The following is a 21005-nucleotide window of genomic DNA, read 5'->3' on the forward strand; positions in this document are numbered from 1 at the left end:
ATGCAGTTGTTGGATCCCATCTTTGGGCGTTGGAATGGAAATCTGCTGTCGTTGGTAGGTAACAAGGAGTTTGGTGGGGTATTTTGTGCTCCAGTAGGATCGAGGAGACTGGTGCAAATGCTTTCCATGCTTGCGCTGTTGCAGCTGATATATCATTGTACAGCACAATATTAGTAAACGGTTCAAGCAGAACCAGGGAGGACCTGGCAGTTCTCGTCATGTGTTCCTTGGCATGGAAAAAATAAAATGCATGCCAAAATGTCTCTTGGTACTGATTAATGCATATGCTGCGGCTTGTGGATCCTATACGCTCTGCCTATAAGCAGATCTTGTGCTGTAAGTGAGGGAATCCGTTTGCGAAACAACTGTTGCAGATAGGGGGTAATTTTTGAGGGTGTGATTGATTCAGGTACACCCCAGACTTTAACCACTTCCGCCCCGCCAAGCGTAGATTTACTGCGGCACCCTGTCGCTTACAGGCAAAGCGATGTAGACCTACTAGCCCACGAGATTGTAGGGAGCGAGTGCGCGGCGCGCTTTAGCCCCCGCTCGTTCCCTGGGGAGCAAGCGCATGTGACCGGCGGATCCGATGGCCACCGGCCACTCGTGATCTCCCGCAGGAGAGGGAGAAAGACAGACGGCTGATGTAAACACAGCCGTCTGTCATTCTCCCTGAAGCACAGAGGCTATGCGATCCTGCTATATAGGATCGCATGTCTCTGTGGTAGCTTCACTAGCCACGCCCCCTGACAGTTAGAATCACGCCCCTAGGGACACACTTAACCCCTTGATCGCCTTCCCTGCCAGTGTCATTTTTACAGTAACAGTGCATTTTTATAGCACTGATTACTGTAGTAATGTCACCGATACCCCCAAAAGTGTCAAAAATGTTAGTCAGGGGTCCGATCTGTCCGCTGCAATGTCGCAGTCTCGCAAAAAAAAAAAAAAAAAATCGTAGAACGCCGCCATTACTAGTTTAAAAAAAAGAACAATAAAAATGACAAATCTTTCCCGTTTTTAGTAAACGCAATAACTTTTGCGCAAACCAATCAAATTTTTTTTTTTTTTTTTACCAGAAAACAAATTGGCCTAAAATGTTAAAAAAATTGATAAACTTTTTTTTTGAGAATTTCTGAAGAAAATGTGAAAAATATTTTTCAAAATTGTCGCTCTTTTTTTGTTTATAGCACAAAAAAGCAAAAAAAAAAAAAACGCACAGGTGATCAAATACCACCAAAAGAAAGCGGTTTGTGGGAAAAAAAGGATGTCAATTTAATTTGGGTACAGCGTCGCACGACCACGCAATTGTCCGTTAAAGTCACGCAGTGCCGAATCGCAAAATAGGGCCTGGTCATTGAGCAGCCAAATTCTCCGGGGCTAAAGTGGTTAATGTTATTCCGCCTAGAGCGGTCCTCCAGGTCGGCTGTTTTTAGGCGCAGTATGGCTTCAGAGTGCTCATCCTGAATATCCACTATGGTGTTATGGGCCCGCAGCAGCTGCTGGGAGATGTTGTTCAATATGATCTGTGCGATCCGCAAGACCGTCCATTCTGTCATGTAAGTGATTAATGAAGGTTCTGAGTTCTTTTTGCATATCAGCTTGTAATGATGCAACATAGCTTTTGGGGAGTGTTCAGATGCCGGGTTGTCAGATGTGACAAACTTTGCCAGCGTGGAGCTATGACTGTCAGTGTCTGTGGCACTACAAATCTCATCCCCATGCTGTTTCTTCATGACAGGAGGCTTGGCGGGAGAGTGAGATGGTGACATCTCTGAACGCTTACCTCTATCAGAAGTGGAAGCTGCTTAAGAGGCTGGCTGTTCCCCTGAGTCCTCCATATCTGAGATGTGATCCCCTTCAGAGGAGAGAGCAGACGCTGGTGGTAGTGGTGAGGCAGCTCCGTGTCTGCCGGTGCCATCTTTGGTCAGAGGCTGTACAGGCCGCATGTAATATTCTAGAAGTCTCCTCGATCCTTTCGGCTCAGATTGCTGTTGGGTCATGCTCCAGGTGTGATGGGGTGCTCAATAGCCCTATTCAGGGTAGGAATAGCTAGTCTGTGAGGCCAGATGCTGCTAGATTGCTTTCGTGGAGGAACGGAGCTCCGTGTTCAGGCAGGCAGCCATCTCTGTCTACGGCCAGGCCAATCCCCCCCGGTAAGCGTTCTTTATGTCGATAGAGGCAAGGAAATCCCCCTGATGCAGGGAGGCCACCACAGTTCAAGTCGACTCCATTCTGTACCCGCGCAAAGCAATTCAGTGCCTTGAGGTCCAGGATTGGACGCACCTTGCCCTCTTTCCTGGGGACTGTAAACAGGTTTGAATAAAACCCCTGAAATCGTTCCGAGGTCGGAACCCCGGACAATCACCCCTTGAAGTACCAGGTCTTGCACCGCCCCAAGGAGAGCCTGTAAGTGGTCCAGGGACAGGCAAATGTTGGAAGGAAAGAAGATTTCCAGAGGGCAATAACAAAACTCGATCTTGTAGCCGGACCGTGTGACTTTGTGGACCCACTTATATGTTGCACCAAGGAAGTCTGCGGGTCCAAGAACAAGAAAAAAACGCCCTCCCACCCCAGGTGCAGGTGAGGGCAAACCCTAATTCTGAAGGAGCCTTGACCGCAGGTCTGGAGAATCCTGCTCTCGACTTGCCAGACCAAGCCAGTCCCCATCTGGTGGGGCTATGACGTGGCCGAACTAGCGCAGAGCTGCGGTCTGCACATGCTCACTGGCCAGACTGGGGTGACCACTGGATCTAGATTATCCAGCCCGTTGCCCAGTCTGGCAGTGGATTGTAGATCTTGCAGGAAACCGGAAAATATAGAAAAATCTATCTAAAATGGAAAAAATTGCCAGGAACAAAGATCCTAGCAAAGAACTAAGTCCTTACTTACTAGGCAGAAAGAAAACTGAGTACCTATAGCAGAGAGGGGGGGAGTATACCTCCTGGGACTGCCCATAGGCGTAGTCAGTATTTTTCTGCCTAGTGTCCTACTCCTGTAGGGGGCAGTATAACCCAATGGTTAAGAAGATCAGGTGTTGTGTCCATCAATGAACTAAAGAGAAATGATCATTTTTACATGTAGGAGAGAGATACCAGAATTGGCTTGGACTGGAAGTGGTTAAACACAGTTGGTTAATTACTTTTAACACCAAAACATTGAACACTAAAAACACAAAAATTCTATTGCCAGATTCATAAACAAGACGTGTAATTTCTTACCTGAACCATGCTGCTTATAACCATAGGGAGCATATTTAATGGGAACCGAAGGATGTTAAATAATGCCAGGGAAACAAATGCCTTTTCTGCATCTAGAATATTCTTTTCATCAATTAGGACATATACAGCAAAAGTTGACAGTGCAACCTGAAAAAAAAAAAAATATACAGAAATGTGTAATTTCACAGATATGAGAAAAAAAGATAGAGAATAATGAGACCTATGACAAAATACAGAAAAAAGTCTTTAGTTGGCCTGCTGAATGATGGAAATTGTGTGGGTCTCTCAAGCAGTGAAGAAGCGAGCCAAATGGATTGTTTTCATGAATGCACAAATCATTTTGTCTAATTTATGGAAATGGTATAAAAAAAAAAATTAATTTTTGTAAGAACTTACCGACAGACGCAGCCTCTTCCAAGTTTTATCACTATAGGGTAAAGGCGCCCTCTGCAGGAGCAGGCTAGGTAGTGAAACTTCATTAAAAAGCTTTAACTAGACACACCGTAGGGGCTGTCCCTCTCGACATTACCCTCAGACACTTAGCGCTTTCTAATCAGTTTCGTAGCAAGCAGTATAGGGAGACAAACAACCCCAAAATAGAGGGGCGGGGGCTGCGTCTGTCAGAGGACTCAGAGAAAATAGTTTTACGGTAAGTTCTTACAAAAATTCTATTTTCTCTTATGTCCTCTGACAGACACAGCCTCTTCCAAGTTTCATCACTATTGGGATGTCCCAAAGCAGTGCAGGTGTGAAGGGTGGGAAAAGACGCAACCAACACAACGGTAACGTGCCAACAAGGCCAGAACAAAACGTGGCCAACAGGGCAACAAAAGCTCATACAACAGGAGCTAACCCAAGAACAACAAATTCACACCAAGAAGAGAAAACATGTCTCCAACAAACCACAGCGCTCAAAATTTTGCGGCCAAAGGAAGCATCCGAGGATGCCATCAATCTTGTAGAATTTGGTAAAAATGTGCACAGATGACCAGGTCGCCGCTTTACACACCTGAGCCACAGAAGCCTGATAGCGAAAAGCCCAAGAGGCACTCACGGCTCTAGTAGAATGTGCCCTCACAGGGAAAGGAGGCACCTGAACCTTGAGTGAATAGGCCTGAACAGTAGTCTGTCTGATCCATTTTGAAATGGTTGATGCGGACGCAGCCAAACCCTTAAGAGGTCCCTCAGGAAGGACAAACAGGGAATCAGACATTTCAAAAAAGATTCCGTGGTCGACAGGTAAACCCTGATTGCCCGAACCACATCCAACTAATGCAAGGCAAATTCCTTGGGATGCTTAGGCTTCGCACGAAGCAAAGGCAAAACAATATCTTCATTGAGGTGGAAGGTAGATACCACCTTAGGGAGAAAAGATTGGTTGGGTTGCAGAACAACCTTATCCCTATGAACGACCAGGTAAGGCGAACGGCAGGACAGAGCCGTTCAGACACTCTGTGAGCAGAAGTGATAGCCACCAGGAAAGCAACTTTCTGGGACAACACAGGCAGAGGTATTTCTCTGATGTTTTCAAAGGGGGGTCGTTGCAAAACGGACAAAACCATATTCAAATACGTGGAGGAGCCAGATGACGTACCCCTTAAATAAGGTGCGAATCAGGGAATTAGTCGCCAAGGGCGCTGGAAGAAAATGGCCATCGCCAAGCGCTGTTCCACACCTTTCTGCAAGAAGGCTAGGACCCTCGCCAACGAGAAGGAGCGAGGATGCAATCCTTGCGACTCACACCAGGCAATGTATGCCTTCCAGGTACGATGATAAATCTTCCTGAAAGTAGCCTTCCAAGCTCTCAGCATCAGCCGTTTTTGAACATTACCTTGTGACATCATGAGATCAACTTTGGACGCCAAAGTTTCAATTGCTGCAGATAAAGAAGCTAGGGAAGGTGATCCGGACGTCCCGGATGCACAAACAAGCCCTGGGGTGAAATTGTCACCCTGGGACTCCAACATTAGCAGAAAAGTAAAAAAATGGAACACTGGCCCTTACACTGATGAAGCCAGGCATGCCCTCACCCAAAATGGCGGCCAAAAACGGTGCCGACAGTCAGGAGCCCAGGAACCCTGGCCACGGCGGGAAAGCCACGCAGTGGGCGCAGCTAGAGCGCCCCCATATGGAGCAGGGAGGCAAGATCCGTCCAGACCGGCCAGGGGGGACACCACAGAGATTGCAGCTCTGACATCCCCAGAAGTGGGTCCACATTATTCCCCCCCCGGGGACTGTCCCGGTGTAACGTGAGAGTTACCTACCCCGTGAGAAAAACCTACCCTCGTCACTTCCTGCCAGGAACAGCTGAGCAGCGCAGCAGTGCGCATGCTCACAGCCCCGGATACGCAATGGAAGAGTTGAGGAGCTGACTAGTGCGCATGCGCACTAGTATGAAATTATCACTGTGTTCCGTGAAAAAACCTACCCACGCAGCGGTTACATTAAAATATCTCGGCTGCAATACGAGTCATCTCCGCTCCTGTCCCTGTGACTTCCCTGATCTTGGCTAGTAAATATAAAAGCGGCTGGCGGCTCCGTGATTTATCTTTTCATACACCCCCTGCCGCTTTTATATTTACTAGCCAAGATCAGGGAAGTGACAGGGATAGGAGTGGAGATGACTCGTATTGCAGCACAGTTGTTTTAATGTAAACGCCGCATTACACACAGTGCCGTGCAACCGGAAGTGACGAGGGTAGGTTTTTCTCAAGGGTAGGTAATTCTCACGGAACACCGGGACACTTGGAGTAGCATCACTCACCATACCAAGGATCGCGGGCACCGTTCTGATACAGCTCGCCTCCTACCCTGAGTGGGGGTGCTGTCAGCCAAGAGGGGACGCTGCCACACAGGGCTTCCAGGGTTGATGCGTCACAGCGAAGAAATCCTACGCAGGCTCGTCCCCATCTGTCGGGGCACCGCCGTGGCAAGGCCTGGGCGGACCACAACCTGTGCACGCTCGCAGGCCAGGCTGGGGTACCATAAGGATCTAGATTATCCAGTGCGAAGCCCAGCCCGGCTGTCGCTTGTAGCTCTCCAGGAGGATCCCCCTGACTAGCTAGCATAAGTGATAAAATAAAAAAAAAAAAACATTTTTCAAAGAAAAAAAGCAAAACTGAGACCGGAGTCCCAGCAAGGTATCCTAGGTCCTACTCCTGAGCTAGGCAGCAAGAAACTGATTAGTAAGCTCTAAGTGTCTGAGGGTAAAGTCAAGAGGGACAGCCCCTAAGGTGTGTCTAGTTAAAGCTTTTTAATGAAGTTTCACTACATAGCCTGCTCCTGCAGAGGGCGCCATTACCGAATAGTGATGAAACTGGGAAGAGGCTGCGTCTGTCAGAGGAAGTAAGAGAAAGGAATCAAAACAAACCTGTCAGCCATTTCAAAGGTGAATTATAGCGATCTCTTTTTTGTTGATACTCCTCCTATGGATCACAGGAGTGCAGTTCGTTCTGCACTCCTGTACCCCTGTTTTCAGCCAACAGGGGTCTTTAGTCACAGACTCTGTCCAGGCTCGGAAAAGATCATGATCATATGGTCGATATACATTCAGAAGCCTCGATCATCAGCAGCAGGCTCAACCTCTCAGTGAGCTGCTGAGAGCCTGTACAAGCTGCTCCTACTCCCTGAAGGGCCCAATGCTTCAGTGAGCGATGAAGAAGCAGAGCAGAGAGCTGGTGGCTGACAGTCATTAGCTCTCTGCAGGCTGAAAACCGTGAGATGAGCAATCACCCATGTTTGAGGGGGGCAGCTACAGCTGGGATCGGTGCTGCAGTCATCTAGGTAAGTATGGTTGAAGTTCTATTTTAAAGCTTAAAAAACTAAAACATGATGCCCACCATTACCTTTGTGAATTTTGAACCTTTTGAATGCCACTCCCCCAATTATGTTGCCAATGAAGAATTAATAGACAAAACATGATTGACTAAACCCAAAAGTACTTAAGTTTCCTTTACACTGACTAAAAAAATAACGTGATAATAAAAACGTTTGCATGAAAGACTTAGTGCAGTGTAACACTTTTGAAAGGTAAGTAATGCATTTATTATAGACGCTAAAATTTCTGTCCAAAATAAATAAAAACAAGAAACAGAAGCATTTTAGGTTGACAGTTGGATCCAGTGCTTCAGTGTCCCTAAAGAAGTGGAGAATATCATACCTTACTAAAGAACGCCGGTATGCCTCATAAGGCTACGTTTCCACTATTGCGGCTACAAAGTCGCGCTACTTCTAGTGCGACTTTGTAGTGTGACTTGTTTGTGGCTACTTCAGTGCGCCCTTCCTTCTATGAGGGACAAGTCACACTGAAGTCGGCCCAAAAGTAGTGCAAAAACTATTTTTCAAGTCGCTGCAACTCAAGTCACAGCAGTTAGAACGGGTTAAATTGAAATGAATAGCTTTTGACTTGCTGTGCGATATGCAATAGTGGAAACGGAACCTAAATGTGCTAGTACTTTTTGTTTTTGTTTTTTAAAGCAGCTGTATGGCCATGAAAAGGCACTAATACCGCTTTATAAATGAAGCTCCTGGAACTAAAACCTGCTCTTACAACATTACATTAATACCTCATCAGCCAATAATAGCTGAAAGTGGGATAGTGGTAAGGAGAGGTTTAGCTCGGGAGGCAGGGCTTTTCTCTAAAGTCAGAGTAATCCATTTACAAATAAAACCCCAGGGTTTCTTGAGCTTAAACAAAAGTTTTTCGAGTTAATAAGGATAAAAACTGGATTTTTGTCTTACCGTAAAATACTTTTCTCTGAGGTTCACTGACAGACACAGCTTTAAGCCTTCAGACCATTGGGCTTAGCTGCTCTCTCTTGACTACGCGGAAACCTTTTTGGTTACACCTCTGGGGCAGTCCCAGAGGGTATACCATTACTTCCTGCTGTAGGACTCCAGTTTGTAACAAACAGTGACAGAACAACAAATAACTCAACCCCAAAACCGGGGAGGGTGCTGTGTCTGTCAGTAAACCTCAGAGAAAAGGATTTTACGGTAAGACAAAAATCCAGTTTTCCCTTTCGTTCACTGACAGACACAGCTTCAAGTCTTCAGACCATTGGGATTTCCCAAAGCAGTGTCAACATGAGGGGTGGGAAAAATCACACCAAAAACGCAGAATTCCCAACAAGGCTAAACATAGCCAACCAGGTAACAGGAGCTTAACTAGGAACAACTGGAGATCACCACCAGGAAAAATTGTCACCCTCAAGAAGCGAAGCCTCCGCAACAGCATCCTGCAAAACCTTGTGGCCAAACGCCGCATCCGAAGATGCAAGTACCTCCACCTTATCAAATTTCGTGAATGTGTGTACAGAAGACTACGTAGCCACTTTGTACTCCAGAACCACTGATGCCTGATGATGGAAGGCCCAGGAGGCACTAAGCGCCCTCGTAGAATGCACTTTAACAGGGAAAGGAGGAACCTGACCCTTAATGGAGTAGACCTGCACCACTGTCTGCCTGATCCACTTGGAAATGGTCGCAGCAGATGCGGCCTGCCCTTTATGAGGTCCATCCTTAAGAACAAAGAATCAGATTTCCTAATCGGTTCAGTCACCGCCAGGTACACCGAAATTGCCCTTACCACATCTAAAGCATGCAAGGCAATTTCCTCAGGATGTGAAGGCTTAGGACATAGGGATGGTAGCATAATGTCTTCATTCAAATGAAACCCCGAGACAACCTTACAAAGGAACCTGACAGGGAAGCAACACCTCTTTGTCCCTATGAATCACCAAGTAAGGTGACCGACAGGACAACGCAGCCAACTCACACAACTTGAGGAACTAACAGCTACTAAGAAAGCCACCTTCTGCGACAGAGTGAGCAGAGGAATTTCTCAAATATTTTCAAAGGGAGGCCTTTGAAGCATCGACAAAACCAAATTGAGATCCCATTGAGGTACCAGGGATCACACCGGAGGAGCCAGATGGCGAACTCCCTGCACAAAAGTGTGAACCAAGGACTTCGCCGTCAACGGCCTTTGAATAAATAGCCAAGGCGGAAATCTGGCCTTTGATGGTGCCCAGAGCCAAACATTGATCTACACCCAATTGTAGAAACTCCAACAGGCGAGAAAAGGAGCCGAGAGATACCCCCCGCGACTCACACCAAGTAATGTACGCCTTTCAAACTAGATGATAAACTCAGGGAGACCAGGCTGGTGCCACCAGAATAACTGGAAATTCCTTCTACCTCAATTTTGCGTAGCAGTTTCGACAGAAGTTGTATTGGGGGAAAGGCGTAAATCAGACGATACTGACCCCAAGGGGCCACCAGAGCGTCTGCTGCATCGGCCAGAGGATCCAGAGACCTTGACACGAACCTCTGCGCCTACCGGTTGAGAATGGAAGCAGCAGGTTCACATCGGGGGTCCCCCACTGAAGACAGTTGACGGAAAACCTCCGGGTCAAGAGACCATTCTCCCGGATCCAATAAGAAAGTCCGCTTGCCAATTCTCTACCCCAGGAATGTGCACAGCAGAGAGGGCCAGAACATTGTTCTGCCCACCTCGAGATGCTGGCCACTTCCCGGGCCACCAGGGCACTCTTTGTGCCTCCTTGATGATTGACATATACCACAGTCATAGCATTGTCTGATTGTGTCCACACGGGGCTTCCCTGCAGACGATCCGTCCATTGAGAAAGACTAAGTCTGATCGCCCGAATCTCCAGGATGTTGATGGGCAACCTGGACTCTTCCTGAGTCCAGACACCTTGAGCTGAACACACTCCCAAGACACCTCCCCATCCGGACAGACTGGCATCCGTGGTGATTACAGTCCAATCTATGAGGAGAGAGGTTGTGTGCAGCAGGAGAAAGATCCAGAGCTTTCCATCTTAGGCCTGTTATGGCCTCAGCAAGCTCAGGCGGGGGGGGGGGGGGTGGGGGGCCTCGGCCTGGTTCAGAGGAAATGGTCCCAGGCCACCTGGAGCTCTCCTTGGAGGACTGACTTTCTGGACACCCAGAAATAGCCCCTGGATTGGTCTAAGGCCCTGCCGGGTGAAAGTCAAGCCAAGGTGGAGGCAAGGAGAGAGAAAATCAAAAACTTAATGAGCAAAGTTGCCTGTGTTTTTGAGGGGAAAATGGCCTGGCTGAGCGCTCTTCAGAATCTGAGGGACAGATCAGGAAGCAAAAAGAGGGCCGGACTCGGTAAACACATCACGTCCCTGAAGGATGAATGCCGGGGGCTGTGGAATCTTGTTGGTGACCTATCCCGTGGTAGCCCTGATGAGAAGGACTTCCTATCAGCCATATCTGAAAGGCTGCAGAGGGCCAGCGCCAAGGGCAGCCAGTCCCAGAGGAGGTCCCAGCTTGCATCACAAGCAGCTAATGTGGAGGTAGGACCTGTCTGTAGCGAGGTTTGTGGTGCTAACAAACAGGGGCAGGGAATGTGCCGGAGGCTAAGGTGTTGGCAACCCAGGGTGAGCAGGCCTGCAGTGCTGCAGGTGACATGGCGGCCGTGGCTAGAGACAACATTCCATGTGTCGTGGCTGGAGACAGCATTCCATGTGTCAGTCACTTTCGGGTTCCACACTTCCTGTCTGGACAGGAAGTGAGGTCAGGAATGATCAGAGTTGCCTGGAGGACCGGAAAGTGCAGGAGAAAACCCGGACTGGATCGTAAAGGATGTAGACAGTGCTGCAAGCAGCATGGACAGGGGCAGGGATGTGTTATCAGGAAATGTGTTCCTTCAGCGTGGCCAAGTCACTGGGGGGACTGTTTTATGGGGGTCCTCCAGACTGACTGTCCAGTTCTTAACTGCATTAGGCAACTGGAGTAGCAGCAGGTGTCAGCGTCAGTGGGTGAAAATTATCCTGCTGTGTCCAAGGATGCCGCCCCCTCTGGTTGGCCTGTTGACTGGGGGACCTTAGCTGAAAATGCGTGGTCCCTGGTTGATGGGGCGGCTGACCAAGGTGAAGGGCGGAGCACGGTTGCGGTTGTTAAAGAAGATTCCGGGGCCCTGGGAGGTACAGCTGAGGGCCCAAGTACAGGGGTGGTGCCTGTGGTTGTGTCGGTGAAGGGGGGTGGGCCAGAAGTGGCCCGGGGGTCTTCTCCAGAGGCGGTCACCCCTGTAGCTGGAGGGCCTTCCAGACTTCTGGGCCCTTCTCAGGAGGGTAGGCTTCTCTCTGCTATGCAGGAGGGAGGCACCTTTGCAAATATCGTTGGTGCGCCCGCCAGGATTGACCATTTATATGGTCAATGGGTTTTTCAGGAGCCCCCTGGCGGGGCGGGTGCGGGGGTTTGGTCTAAATGAGACTTCATTAGGGGAGGAGTTTGACTTCTCTGAGGCCCCTTTGACTGAGCACATTATCAGTGGTTGAGGTAGAAAAGGCCTTTGACTATTTGTCATCAAAAAAGTCGCCAGGGCCAGATGGGCTCACGGCAGAGTTCTACCAGACCTTCAAGGGCCTGTTGGCCCCTCATCTGGCAGAGATTTCTAATCAGTGTTTGGCAGAGGGCCTTTTACCTCCCTCGATGAGGTCATCCCTGATCCTTTTATCAAAGGGGAAGGACCCATATGTAGTCTACAACTGGCGCCCTATCGCCCTTCTTAACACAAATAGCTGTTGGTCCTTTTCTTGCGTCTATCAGCAGTAGCTGATGGGGTACTGCCTGCATCACAGCACTGTGCAATTCATGGCGGCAGCACCTTTAGTGCAGTCCTTGGCATCAGGGAGGCTGTGGAGAGGTGTAGGACTGACGGGTGTGGACGGTATTTGTTGGCATTGGATCAAGCCAAGGCTTTAGATTGAGTTAGCCACAAGTACCTCTGGCTTCTTCTGGAAAGGTATGGTCTGCCGGGGGGGGGGGGGTGATCAATTGGCTTTGTGGGTTTTATAGAGGGGCTGAGAGCTTCCCTCTTGTCAATGGCTGGGTGGGTCTGTCCTTTCCTGTGGGTGCTGGTGTCAGACAGGGCTGTCCGTTGAGCCCCCATTTGTATGTCTTTGCGGTCGACCCCTTCATTAGAAGGCTAGATTGCGGACGCCTGAGGGGGGTTTGGTAGAGCCCGGTGATGGCCGGGGCCCAGCGTTGAGGGTGATCGCCTATGCAGATGATGTCTCGGTTGTAGCCTCAAGTGGGGAGGGGGCCCGTTTTGTGGAAACACAGATCGGGAACTACTCCGAGGCGTCTGGTTTACTCGTGAACTGGGGCAAGAGTGAAGTTTTCTGGATGGGTAAGGAGGGCGTGCAGTTTCCCCTCCCGGACGTCTTTCCCGTGCCCCAATTGGAAAACAAACTCTTAGGCATCATTTTTGGCCAAGGGGATTACCCCCCTTACTTCACCAAACGCGGTGAAGAGGTACTGGACCAGAGCCTCCACTCTTTTGTCCACGGGGTCTTTAAATAAAAAAAAGACTGAAAAGTTTGAAAAAAAAAAAAGTTTTTTTGTTTAGGTTATAAAATTTTGTGAATAGATACGTTTTTTCCTGCACTGATGAGCACTGATGATGCCGCACTGACAGGCACTGATGGGGTGGCACTGATATGCAGCACTGATATGTGGCACTGATAGATAGCACTGATATGCAGCATTGGTGGGCACTGATAGGCAGCGCTGATTGGCACTGATAGGCAGCACTGATGGGCACCGATTGGCGGCACTAATGGGCACTGATAGTGGCACTGTTGGGCGGCAATGATCGGCACTGATGGGTGGCACTGATCGACACTGATGGGGGGCACTGATGGGCACTGATAGGCAGCACTGGTGGGCAATAATGGGCACTGGTGGGCGGCACTGATAGATGGCAATAACGGCACTGGTGGGCAGCACTGATAGATGGCATTGGTGGGCAACACTGATAGGGAGGGCACTGGGGGGCCCTCTGAGCCCTGCTTGCCATCCCTGGTGGCCATAGTGGGCATCCCTGGTGGTCATGGGTGGGCATCCCTGGTGGCTTAGTGGCACCCCTCCCCCCCCCAGGGCTGCACTGGTAATCAATGTTCTGATTACCAGCACAGACCCCCCCTGTGATCAGTGAGTAATTAGAAATACTCACTGATCACCCCCGCAGCAGCACCAATCCTCTCTTCTTCTCCTCACTGACAGGATCTGTCAGGAGGAGAAGAAATCGAAGCCGTTACAACGGCTCTATTTACATTACATGACGGCTGTGATTGGACACAGCCGTCATGTGATCAGGAGGGCCAATCACAGGGCCCTCCTGCCGAATGTTGTTGCCGTGTGTCCGAGGGACACAGGCACATCGAGATTGCGCCGCTGCGCGTGCCCGCGGCGGCGCGATCTCTCTCCTTCTGAAGGACGTTCCGGAACGTCCATTCAGAAGGACGAGACTCCCGCCCGGCCTTATATGTACTATGGCCTGGGTGGGAGGTAGTTAAAAGACGGGGAATCCTACACCGGGCAAAAGTGTGGCCTTATTTAGCCTGGAAACCTGAGTGTCCACCGACGATGGAACCGTTAAGTTTATTCAGAAGAGACTCCACAAAGGGCTATCTCCTAGCAAAATGCTTAGGTATACCAACCATGCATTTAGGGGAACCCCACTGACTACTGACAATCTCATCAAAATAGGCAAGAAAGGGAAACACCTTGTTCACCTTGGAAGATTTGGGGGTGCCAAATTGCACCGGCGTCGCCGACTCTGCAGCAGATGAGTCCTCCAACTTTTACATTTCCTGGACCGATACAATCAGGACCTCCACCAGCGCTTTTTCATGCGCAGCTGCAGAGGAGGAGGACTCACCCTCACTATTAGAGCACTCAGCATGGACACAGACCCTTACTCCTGACTAGGCAGAAAAAAAAGGAGTCCTACAGCAGGAAGTGATGGTATACCCTCTGGGACTGCCCCAGGGGTGTAACTAAAAAGATTTCCACCTAGTCATACTCCTGAAGAGAAAGTAGCTAAGCACAATAGTCTGAAGACTTGAAGCTGTGTCTGTTAGTGAACGAAAGAGAAAAACTGAATTTTTGTAAAATCTTACCTGTAAAATTCCTTTCTCCGAGTCCTCCGACAGTCGCCGCCATCTTCATATTCGTCACAATGGGGGTATTAGACTTTGCTCCGTAGGAGTAGCTAGGCAACAGAATATGTCAATATTAAAGCTTTTAACATATCCCCACCCCAGGGGGTGGTCCCCTCAGTCTATACCCTCCTGCTTCCTGTTTCATACCTCAGTTTCAGTAGAATAGCAGTAGAGTACCTAAACCCCAAAAGAGGGGCGGGGGCGGCGACTGTCGGAGGACTCAGAGAAAGGAATTTTACAGGTAAGATTTTACAAAAATTCAGTTTTCTCTTACGTCCTCCGACAGTCGCAGCCATCTTCATATTCGTCACAATAGGGACGTCCCAAAGCAGTGCAAACATGAGGGGTGGGAAACGCAGCCGCGCCTAAAGGCAACGCAGTCTCCACATCAAAGAAAGGAACCTTACCAAAGGAAGGAAACCAGCTGGGCAACATGAGAAAAAACTTGCTCAACGGGAGCAATAACCCAGGAAAAAACAAATAACCCAGGGATAAAAAGAAATCCCAAACAGCCAAAGGTCCAAAACAAGGGACCCTAAGGAACCGCCGCACTAAGAACCTTGCGGCCAAAGGAAGCATCTGCCGATGCTTGAACATCCACTCTGTAGAATCGTGTGAAGGTGTGCACGGTCGACCAAGCCGCCGCCCTACACACCTGGGCCACAGAAGCCCCATGACGACAGGCCCAAGACGTACTCAGAGATCTGGTAGAGTGCGCCTTCACAGGCATAGGGGAAACTTTTCCCTGCAAAGCATAAGCCTGTTCAATGGTCTGTCTGAACCAATTGGCGACGGCAGAAGCCGACGCCGCTACGCCCTTCCGAGGACCCCCGGAAGGACAAACAAAGAATCCGACTTGCGAAATGATTCAGACGATTTTAGGGAAACCCTAATCGCCCGAACAACATCCAAGGAGTGCAACTCCACCTCCTCCAGATGTTTAGACTTCGCGCAAGGCGAAGGCAAGACAATGTCCTCATTGAGGTGAAATTCCGAAACCCTCTTCCGAAAAAAAGAAGGGTTAGGTCGCAAGACCACCTTATCTAAGTGAATGACCAGATACGGAGACTTGCAGGACAAGCTACCAGCTCCGACACTCTGCGAGCCGAAGTGATCGCCACCAAAAAAAGTGACCTTCTTGGACAACATAGACAACGAGATCTACCTGATCCGTTCAAAAGGACCATGTTGTAACACGGACAGAACAAGATTCCAGTCCCAAGGAGGCAGAGGTACCCTCCTAGGAGGGACCAGATGCCCCTTGAACAAAAAAGCCAACCAAGGAGTAAGATGCCATAGGACGTTGAAAAAGAATGGCCATCGCAGACACCTGACCCTTGATCGTAGCCAGCGCCAAACGCTGGGCAATACCCGTTCGAAGGAAGGACAACACCCTAGACACCGAGTACGTGCGAGGTGAAAACCCCCTGGACTCACACCAGGCAAAATAGGCCTTCCAGGTACGGTAATGGACCTTCCCCGAGGAAAATTTCCTTGCGTTGATCAAAGTGTGAATGACCTCAGGGGAGAGACCCCTATCCTTCAGGACCTCGGTTTCAACAGCCAGGCCGTCAAAGCCAGCAACTGTAAAGCAGGATGGAATATCGGCCCTCGAGACCGGAGATCTTCTCGAAGAGGCAGACGCCACGGAGCATCGACCGCCAGATTCACGAGGTCAGCGTACCAGGACCGGCGAGGCCAGTCCGGTGCCACAAGAATCACTGTGTTTGGTTCCGAATTCAACCTGCGAAGGAACCTGGACAGCAATTGAATCGGTGGAAACGCATACATCAGTCGGTACTGATGCCACGGAGCTACCAACGCGTCTGATGCGTCTGCCCGAGGACCGCGCGTCCTTGCCACGAACCTTTTCACCTTGTTGTTCAGACGAGACGCGAACAGGTCTACCTCCGGAAGACCCCACTTCGCGCACAACATCTGGAAGACATCCGGTTGGAGGGACCATTCCCCCTGGTCCAGGGTCTGGCGGCTCAGATAATCCGCCTGCCAGTTCTCCACCCCCGGAATGTGAACCGCCGATATCGCCGGGACGTGTGTCTCGGCCCAAGACAGAATGTCGGCCACTTCCCGAGCCGCTCGGGCACCCCTGGTGCCCCCTTGGTGATTGATGTAAGCCACCGCCATGGCATCGTCCGTCTGCACCCGAACCGGACAGCCCTGCAGCCTGTCCGTCCAACGTCGAAGGCAGAGATTCATCGCACGCAATTCCAGAATGTTGATCGGAAGGGAGGAGTCCTCCTCCGACCAAGTTCCCTGGGCGGACAGAACGCCCAGAACACCACCCCAACCCGACAGGCTGGCATCCGTGGTGATCACCGTCCATGAAAGAGGACGAAAAGACCTGCCCCCTGACACCGTCAGGGACTGGAGCCACCACAGAAGATCCCTTCTGGTGCGATGGCTCAACGAAATCTGGAGATCCAGAGATTGCGGTCGCCCGTCCCACCTGGACAGGATCTCCGCTTGGAGACCCCGCGTGTGAAACTGGGCGAAGGGAATCGCCTCGAAAGCCAAGACCATCAATCCCAGACATCTCATGCACGTCCGGAGTGACGAGCACGGAACGTCCCTGAGGGACCTGACTTCTTCCTGAAGAGTCCTGAGTTTGTCGTCCGGTAGGAAGACCTTCGCCTGGACCGAGTCCAGGATCATTCCCAGGTGGGGAAGACGAACCGACGGGCACAGCGTCGACTTTGGAAAATTTATCGTCCAACCAAACTCCTGTAGAGTCTGCAACGTGATGGACAGGTCCTTCTCCAGACCCTGGCTGGTCGCAGACCGAACCAGAATATCGTCCAGATACCCTAGGACAGAGATGCCCTGGGCTCTCAACAAAGCCAGAACCGGTGCAAGCACCTTGGTGAAAACCCGTGGAGCCGAAACGAGACCAAAAGGCAACGCCACGAATTGGTAGTGATCCTCCGCAATGGCGAATCGAAGGTACCTCTGGTGACCCTCGAAAATCGGGATGTGAAAGTACGCATCCTTAAAGTCGATGAAAGCCATGAATTCCCCCTGAACCAGGGCAGCCACCACCGACCGCAGGGATTCCATGCGGAACTTGCGAACCCGCACAAAGCGGTTCAGAGCCTTTAAGTCCAGAATTGGACGTACCTTGCCCTCCTTCCTGGGCACGGTGAACAGATTGGAATAGAACCCCCGAAATCTGTCCCGATGACGCAAACGCTCCGGAGCCAGTTGAAGATTTGAGGGAAAAAATCTGCTCTCCGGCGGAGAGAGACACTCGATCTTGTAGCCAGACCGAACGATTTCCTGAATCCACCTGTCCCGAACACGGGCCAGCCAGGGTTGAAGAAAACCGAGCAAGCGTCCCCCCACCCCAGAACTGGGTGAGGGCGCCCCTTCAGGCCGCATTGTTATGGGCAGCGGATCCGGACTGGCCGGACTTCTGCTTACCTGTCCACGGCTTCTTTTGGGAGCCTTGACTTTTGAATGGCTTGCCCTTATAATGCGACCGAAAGGCACGAGAGGGCTGAAAAGAAGCATGCTTCTTACCAGGAGCCGCCTTAGCCTTGTGGGATTGGGGCAAGAGCGTGCTCTTACCATCCGTGATCCCCTTTATCAGTGTATCCAAGGATTCGCCAAAAAGGCGAGATCCATCATAGGGCAGATTGGCTAAGGTCTTGCGCGAAGAATGGTCCACAGACCAACACTTCAACCAAACCAGGCGGCGAGACAATACCGCCACACTGTGTACACGTGCAGCCAACGGTACTATATCCAAGTCCGCATCACACAAATACCTGACACTCTGATGGATTTGATCCACCATATCCAATGTCGCCGGTGAGGCCGAATCAGCCACCAGGACGCGTCTAAGCACCTGCGTCCAACTTGCGACAGCCTGGGCTGCCATAAGAGAAGCAAATAGAGCTTTTAGCATAGAACCCGTAATAGAATAAGTATGACGGGCAAGAGTTCCAGCCTCCCGTCCGTGGCATCCCGGAACACCGGGGCATCCCCTGCAGGAATCGCAGTGGACTTATTCAAAACCGCTATCGCGTGATCCACCGGAGGCGGTACACACCACCGCTCATCAGTAGCGGGCATGATAGGATAACGCAGCTTGAACCTACTTGGCACAGCAAAAGGCTTGCGTATATTGCGCCATTGTTCCTTAACAGCGCGCTGAAAATCATCAGTGCAGGGAAAGACCTGCGATGTCTTGCGTCTTTTCTGCGTCCCATAAGCTGCCAGGGCAGCGGGAGGACATGGTTCATCCTGCAAACGCAGTGTTTGTTTGATAGAAGCAACCAAGTCATCCATGAGTGTAAGCTCTTCAGGCGAGTCAGGGGGAGAATTATCAACCCCTTCAACCTCAGCCTCCACCTCGGACCCCACAAGATCCAGGGAGGAACAGGACCCCGATAAGGAGACCACAGCCATAGTAGCCCCATCACCATCACCCTCTGAACCAGAGGGAATTGAAACTCTGGGCCGTTTTGTGGATTGAGCAGCCACAAGCATTTGCACCTGAGCAGCAAGGTTAGCCACAACCTCAGCCAAAACCCCCCCTGGGGGGGAAACAGCAGTCCCTTGGCCTCCCACCAAGTGGTAGGAGATTTGCTTCCCTGAGAATCCACTGCCCCCAAACAATATGCTGGAGAATAAAGGGTTAACTGCTCCTTTAACAAGCGCGGCGAGCGCAGCCCACCGCACACACACACTAGCACCAGAAGACCCCCACAGGGATAAAAGCTCAACTCAGGCAAGGATATAGGGATAGAGAGGATAAGAACCTGGAGAGACCACTGCTGCTGCCTCGATCGGTGCGCCCAGGGAAAAGGAGTGATGTAACTCAGGGCGCTCTATCAAAGCCTATGGAAGGCTACAAGAAAATGGCCGCCTGCAGTGTTAACATGCGGCCGGAGCGAGCGCTGCCAAAATGGCGCCGTTTGGTGCCGAAAACGCCGCTCCTCCACCACAGTGAGGACCGCTGAAAAACACTACAGTACAGTAAAACATGGCGGACCGCCGCAGCGGTCACTGTAATGTGCCCAAACACGATACAATCATGCCCCACAGCACACAGCCTGTCACACATTCACAGTCTGACACAGATAGTGCAGCACAGCCCCCCCCCCCCCCCCCTTGCAGCCCACAGAATGAAGCCAGAGAGATAGGGAGCTTAACAGTGTGAACAGAGGCAGGGTTACACAGTCCCAGACTGACACCCCCCAAACAGACATGTCCCCACACAGATACACTTACCTCCTAGATGGCGTGGGGAACCCGCACAGGCGAACAAGCCACTGCACATGTGACAGGGAGAGTCGCAGCCAGGACGCAGAAAAAACTGGGGTTGAGAAACCGCACAGCGTCCAGTGAGGTAGCCACCTCACCATAGCATCCCTGCACCGAACAGGGATGGGTCGTTAATTGTGCCAGGAGCATTACCTGACTGAACGCTCGAAGGCAGGCTGGGAAGCCACTGACCCACAACCTGCGACCAGGGGGATCAGCCCGAGACCCAGCCCGCACGAATCCTCTTCATCAGCAGAACTAACTAATGCTGACAAAAATAACAGCTAAGTAAGGAGAGAGAAAAAAACTCAACAAAAATCAAAAAAAGAAGAGAAAGGTTGAGACAAAATGCCCCAGCATAGAGACATCCAGCTACTCCTGACAAGCTAGACATTGAAACTGAGGTATGAAACAGGAAGCAGGAGGGTATAGACTGAGGGGACCACCCCCTGGGGTGGGGATATGTTAAAAGCTTTAATATTGACATATTCTGTTGCCTAGCTACTCCTACGGAGCAAAGTCTAATACCCCCATTGTGACGAATATGAAGATGGCGGCGACTGTCGGAGGACGTAAGAGAAAAATGATTTTTTGTAAAATCTTACCGTAAAATTCCTTTCTCTGAGTCCTCCGACAGTCGCCGCCCCTTCATAATCTTCACCAATGGGTAATTGACCTTTGCTCCGTAGGAGTAGCTAGGCAACAAGATTTGTTAATATCAAAGCTTTTAGCATATCACACCCCTAGGGGGCGGTCCCCTCAGTCAATACCTCCCTGCTTCCAGCATTCTCAAATCAGTTTGGTAGCATAGCAGTAGAGTACATAAACAAACCCCAAAAGAGGGGCGGGGGCGGCGACTGTCGGAGGACTCAGAGAAAGGAATTTTACGTTAAGATTTTACAAAAATTCAGTTTTCTCTTACGTCCTCCGACAGTCGCCGCCCCTTCATAATCTTCACCAATGGGACGTCCCAGAGCAGTTTAGACATGAGGGATGGGAAAAAAAACGCAGCCGCGCATAAAGCAACGCAGTACCCACATCAGAGAAAGGAACCTTACCAAAGTAAGAGAACCAACCTGGCAACAGGAAAACGTGCTCAACAGGAGCAACAACCCAGGAAGAACAAGTAACCCAGGGGTAAAAACACCCCAACAGCCAAGGGCCCAAACAAGGGACCCTAAGGCACTGCCGCACTAAGAACTTCACGGCCAAAGGAAGCATCTGCCGATGCCTGAACATCCACTTTGTAAAATTTGGAGAAGGTGTGAACGGACGACCAAGTCGCCGCCTTACACAACTGGGCCACAGAAGCCTGATGACGATAGGCCCAAGACGTACTCAGAGATCTGGTAGAGTGCGCCTTCACAGGGAAAGGAGGAACCTTCCCCCTCAAAGCATAGGCTTGCACAATCGTCTGTCTGATCCATTTGGCGATGGTAGCAGCCGATGCTGCCATGCCCTTCCGAGGTCCCTCTGGAAGGACGAATAGGGAATCCGACTTGCG

General features: G+C 50.5%; 1 protein-coding gene across 2 annotated transcripts in view; it reads right to left on the reverse strand.

The window, feature by feature from the left end:
* The window catches only part of ABCC1 (ATP binding cassette subfamily C member 1 (ABCC1 blood group)), an 891484-nt gene that overhangs the window by 471470 nt on the left and 399009 nt on the right, over positions 1 to 21005 (reverse strand). For both annotated transcript variants that reach the window (XM_082260033.1, XM_082260032.1), the window contains exon 13: positions 3219 to 3365. In XM_082260033.1, coding sequence (XP_082116159.1) covers positions 3219 to 3365 — 147 coding nt within the window. The remainder of the gene's footprint in view (positions 1 to 3218; positions 3366 to 21005) is intronic.

The sequence above is a fragment of the Pelophylax lessonae genome (genome assembly GCF_965119305.1).
Source record: "Pelophylax lessonae genome assembly, chromosome: 6".
In the NCBI taxonomy this organism is placed as follows: Eukaryota; Metazoa; Chordata; class Amphibia; order Anura; family Ranidae; genus Pelophylax; species Pelophylax lessonae.